Source organism: Athene cunicularia, unplaced genomic scaffold, assembly GCF_003259725.1.
Source record: "Athene cunicularia isolate RWA unplaced genomic scaffold, athCun1 SCF_211, whole genome shotgun sequence".
Taxonomy (NCBI): Eukaryota; Metazoa; Chordata; class Aves; order Strigiformes; family Strigidae; genus Athene; species Athene cunicularia.
The window spans coordinates 1-5199 of NW_020799280.1; the positions used below are offsets into that span (position 1 = coordinate 1).

At 55.4% G+C, this 5199-nt stretch overlaps 1 protein-coding gene across 1 annotated transcript; it reads right to left on the minus strand.

The window, feature by feature from the left end:
• Positions 1-4: 4 nt before the first annotated feature.
• YKT6 (YKT6 v-SNARE homolog) lies at positions 5-4836 on the minus strand (the record flags this gene model as incomplete). Its single annotated transcript, XM_026867264.1, has 5 exons — positions 4650-4836; positions 1814-1896; positions 855-955; positions 213-317; positions 5-67 (listed from the first exon to the last, which is right to left on the minus strand). Coding segments are annotated over exons 1-5 (456 nt in total), but the record flags the coding sequence as incomplete, so codon positions are not given.
• Positions 4837-5199: the final 363 nt, after the last annotated feature.

Below are 5199 nucleotides of genomic sequence, written 5' to 3' on the forward strand. Positions count from 1 at the left end.
CCAGGATGATTTTGGTCTCGTCCAGCTCTGCCTGCACTCTGGTCATGGGGTCGGCATCGCGGGGATTCTTGGAGAGAAACAACACGGCATCGGCACCGTGGCCGCAGCACCAGTGGCCCAGCACACACCGGGGCGTCACCCATGCTTCCACCCCCCATGCTGGGGGCCATAGGGAGCATTTCCCAGCCTCCTCGCAGCACCGAGGGGCGTACCTGGTATTTACTGAGGTACCCGTCCAAGGCCGCGTAGCTGATTGTCGCTGGGGAGCCCGAAGGCCAGTCTATTTTGCTGACCTGTCTGGAGAATTCATCCAGCACCTGAGACACAAGGAAGCTGGAAGTTACTGCCTGTGGGGCTGCGGCTAGCAGAAGGGATTTTCTCCTTAAAAAAAAAAAAAAAAGATTTTTCTCCTCCTTGTTCCCTTTTGAATGAACTGAGGGAAAAGACAGGAACCAACTTCCTCAGCAAACGAACACCACAGTGCCCATGCCAGGTAGGGGTGGCTGTCCCTGACTGTCCCCAACGCCCTGCACCCTGCCAGGGCACTTAGACACAACCACAAGTTTTTGGCAACACTGGGAGCGCGGCCACACCCAAGTTTTCCCACATAAACCCCAAGGCAGACAGGGAGGATGGGGGGTGTCTGCCAGGCCAGTGCCTGGGCTAGCAGCAGAGCAGAGCTGGGAATAAGTCCTAAGTGGGCAAAGCCGAGACACTGCACGACTTGGAAGTCTTTGAACTGGCCGGTTCCTGCTCAGCTCAGCACAATGTCCCCCAGCTAACAAGCAGGAGGGTCATTTCCTCGTCGCAGCATGAGCAGGAGGTGTGGAAGAGCTCCCAGCCTGGGCACTCACCTTGTCCAGCAAGGTGAAGCAAACCCGCTGTGGATACTCGTTATCTGCAATCACCACTCCAGCCAGCCCGTCGTTCCGCACATACACGTGACAGAGGTACTCTGGGCAAAGAACTCATGTCAGAGAGGCAGCAGGAAGGCCCCAGCCTCCCCCAGCACCCACCACCTCCCACCTGGCCCCGGCAGCTCTTCCACAAGCCACAAATCACATGGGCAGGTTTTATCCAGCGACTGCATTCCACATGATTTCATCAGCAGAGCAGGAAGGGCTCGAGGGAGGATCAAAATCAGACCCAAATTGTACTTGAGCAGGCTACTGCAGCCTGGCCACGTGGCATAGGACACAACGCTAACTTTCTAGGTCAGCAGGTACTGCCAGAGTTAAATGAAAACCTGAGGGGGAAGCGTGCAGTCTGATTTTAATAAATAACAACTTGTCACAAGCCTGGAACATCATTAAAGCGGCCGCAGCAGCCAACTCCAGGCCACACCCTGCGCGTCTCAGGGTTCCAGAGGCACGTGGAGCTGGGTGGGGAGGATGGCGACGAGGCCAGAGATCGGGGTACAGAGCCCAGACTCACCCAGCAGAGCTCAAGGGAGGGGGGAAGGAGGCTGAGCCAGCACAGCTGCCCCTTGGGGGACCGCAGCTGCCATGCAGGCTGGGGATGGGACAAATCAGGAAAGCTGAGGGGTGGTGGGCATGCAGCCCAGCAGCTCCAAGCATCCCGAGGACAGCAAGCAGAAGAGTTACAAAGCTCAAAGGCAGCAGCTGGCTGTCAGGCAGGTCCCTGCTCTGCCCATAGCCTCTCTGACGGGGCAGGCTGGGCTCTCACCCAGCTCAGCCACCTCACGCCTTCAGTGCTCGCCTGGGCGCTGTTTCAAGGACTTGTTTTTTATCATAAATGGACAAGGAACGAAGCACGTGCAGCTGTGCGTGCTGACCCTGGGTTATCCTCTTACCTTGCTCCTTGACGGAGGCTCTGCTGCCCAGCCCCGAGCGCTCCACGATCAGCTGGCTCGTGAAGGTCATGAATTCCTGCACACTGCGAACACAGAGCGTCGGCGCCTGAGTCGGCGAGGGGACCCGAGAGCTACAGGGTGCTGGCGGAGTGACCCTGGGGGTGATCAGCTGTCCCACAGGTCCTTGGCATTTTGGGTGCACTGAAACCCTTCCCCACACCCCCCTCCCAACACGTTTAGGTCGTGGGGATGTGGCCGAGCCATGTGTTGTCCTCAGGGGAGAGGCTGGACCCTGCAGCCAACATCGAAATACCTCCAGCTTCACTGGGCCCAGGGAAGCACCCACATCCATCCGGCTGTGGCCAGGGACTTGTGTCCATGGGCTGAACTTGCCTTTCAGCAGAAAGTAAAACATCATTGAACCACACATCTGCCCAGCTAACGTCTGGCTCTGGCCCCTTCTCCCACCTGAGCTTTGATCCCATACTTGGGGCCTGACCCGAATCCCACGCAAGGCACCAGCAACCTGCAAACACACCTCAGCTACCTACCGCTCTGAGTCAAGATTAATGAACATCCTTAAGCCAGACTCACTCTAAGTCTGGAAAACATTCCTGAGCCCAGACTCAAATCTTGCCAAACAGGCTTCTTGCGTAAACCCTCCTCTTCACCCCACAGTAAAAGAGGCCAAAATCACAGGGAAGCACAAAATAAGTGTTCCCAGTGTACACCAGGAATAACGAATGTGAGGACACAAATTCCCCACTTCAGCTGGGAAGTCCCAGGAAGGAAATCTCAGAGTACAGAACACAGTCAGCTCAAGCACCCCTCAACACCAACAGCTCCCACTTAGGATTTTCACGTGATGTGGCACCAACTAAACATCAACGGACACTGGCACAGCAAAGACAACAGTTTCGTTGCTGCCTTCCACTGCAGGAAGCAACTCCAGAGCAGGGATTTGCCTCTCACAGTTTACATATTCCTTAGGGGGTATTTTGCGTTTCCCCCAGCCCGGACACCACGCGATCAGACGCTGGCTCCACCGAGACTCTGAACTGTCGGGTTTCCAGGCGCTGCAGAGAAACTGGCCCAAAGATTTCTTAACATCCAGCTTCAGCAGAAACAGAGGATCGACACATTCCTCCTGCTCTGGGGATCTGCTGGCAGCCGCAGCCATCACAATCCACAGTATTCCAGGAGGAATCAGCCACCAAAGACCTCACCCCCTCACGCCATGTTTCTGACCCTTCCAAATTATTCGGCAGAGGTTGGGCAGCAGACACCCCGTGCTGGCATGACCACCCCATCGCCGTCCCCCTGCCCAGCAGGTTTTCCCAGCTCCCAGGAACCACAACTGCATTTATCCCAGATTTATCCCCAAACCCAACTCTTTGGTAACTCCACAGCCTCAAAAAAATGCACACGCAGCATTTTTAACCCAAATTTAAGTGAATCGCACCCTTAACATCACACCTAGGCCGTGCCCTCACAGGCACCAGCAGCCCCTCCGAGCGCAACGAGAGAAACAGCTCAGCAAATGATTAACCACCAGAGAAAAAGCTGAGAGACTAATGAGTACAGACACCCCCTCACCCTCCACAAACAGCATTGCTGTTCCCAAAAAACCAAGGCTTTTTTTAAGCAAAGAAACCGCCTGCTGCCAGGGAAGCGGCTCTTTCGGCATAGACGATGGCAAAACCACAGAGAGAATTTTCTCAGGAGCTGGAAAACCCAGAGCTGCAACTACAAAGCAATTTGGGCTTTTCAGAGATTACTTTACCGCCACAATCCATCTTCAAGTGCGTGCGTTGGCAGCACTGGCACAGCTCCTTTATCCTTCTCGCATATTTGGCCAAGAAAGTATTTTTGAAGACAATCTTACTTTAGCATTTTCCCTTTATCACTGGAATTTTAGAACCAAACGTGCTCGAGGCTCCATAAAATCTTGGCAGGGATGGGGGATGGAAAATTCAAGTCCTGTCGGTATTTCCTAAAGCTTTTATCATCTGGAGCTGGGGGCTGGGAAACGATCTGTTTTGCAATAGGCACCTGCTTTATTTTAGTTTTCAGAGGCTTTTGGAGTTCCCCTCAGCTGCAAGCTCAAGGGCAGCTGCTGAGTGAGCTCCATGATCTTTCTGTGTGCAGAGGGGACAGCAGGACACTCTGGAGCCCAGATCGGCGTTGAGGGCTGAACTAGCTCACCCGAAGCCGTTACAATAACCCAAGCAGAGGTTCGTGGGCTTGGAAAACTTTTAAGATGAGACCAAACACATAAATAAGAGATAGCAAAGGTGTCAAGCGAGATCTGTCAGTCTGACATGAAGACAAGCCTCCCTCCACTCGCCTCTCACACCGCAGGAGCCGCCATGGCTACAGGGTTTAGGCACTTGCTGGAGGGAGAGTGGCTGACCCGAGCACTCGGGGTGTTTCCCTGAACCCAGATTTTATTGCTTGGCTATGATGGATGATTTACTGAGTCAAACCTGACCTCCTGGGGCTGGTCCTGGCATCGGCTCTTAGGGGAAATGAGGTTTTTCCCTGTTCCTGAGGCTGAAAGATCACTCAAAGTGGATCTTGCAGCACTGAACCATGTGTGCAGGATCACAGCTTCCCAGAGGAGCGTCTCTGGTGGGTTCATCCCTTAGGAGAAGCCTGTCACTGCTGCCACTGCACCCCTGTGACACAGGAGCAGAACAGGGGAGAAAACCCTCCAAAAGCTTCTGCTCCCTCTCCCCAAGGTCCTGCTTGAGCCATGTGCCAGCCCTGCAGCACACAGGAGATTACCTCCCCACCTCCAGCCTCCCTCAGGGCATCTGGCACTCCAGGCACCCACCTGGCTCTCTGGAAGAAGTTGAAGGTGGACACGTCATAAGCAGCTTTCAGTAAATGCACTTTGGGGTCGCCTTTATAAAGGACACTTAGGCTGTAGAGCCTCATTGTGGCGTCTTCTGCTGTTGGGCAGAGGAAGGAGAAGAGGAGGTGAGGTGGGGGCCAGGCTGCCACCAGGCTCAGAGCCCAGACAGCTGGTGGGCTCCCCCTGCACGGCTGGGCCTTTCACCGGGCCTTGCCAGGACCTCCTCCCACCCCTGCCTCACTCAAACCCTTCCTCCGTCCTTTGAGCACCAGCCCGAGGCACCCTGCGCTCACCCACCTGCCCGACACCCCCAGAGCCCGAACTGACACCCCACCCCTCGCCTCCCCTGGCCTAACCAGCCTGACCCCTCAGCCAGGATGGCCCCAGAAATAAGCCCCCACCCTGGCCTAGTCTCCCCCTGCCCCAACTAGCCCAGACCCTCCCAGTATAACCCAATCCCCGGTACAACCCAGCTAAGACAGCCCTCGCCCCCAGTACAACCCAGCTAAGCCAGCCCTCGCCCCCAGTA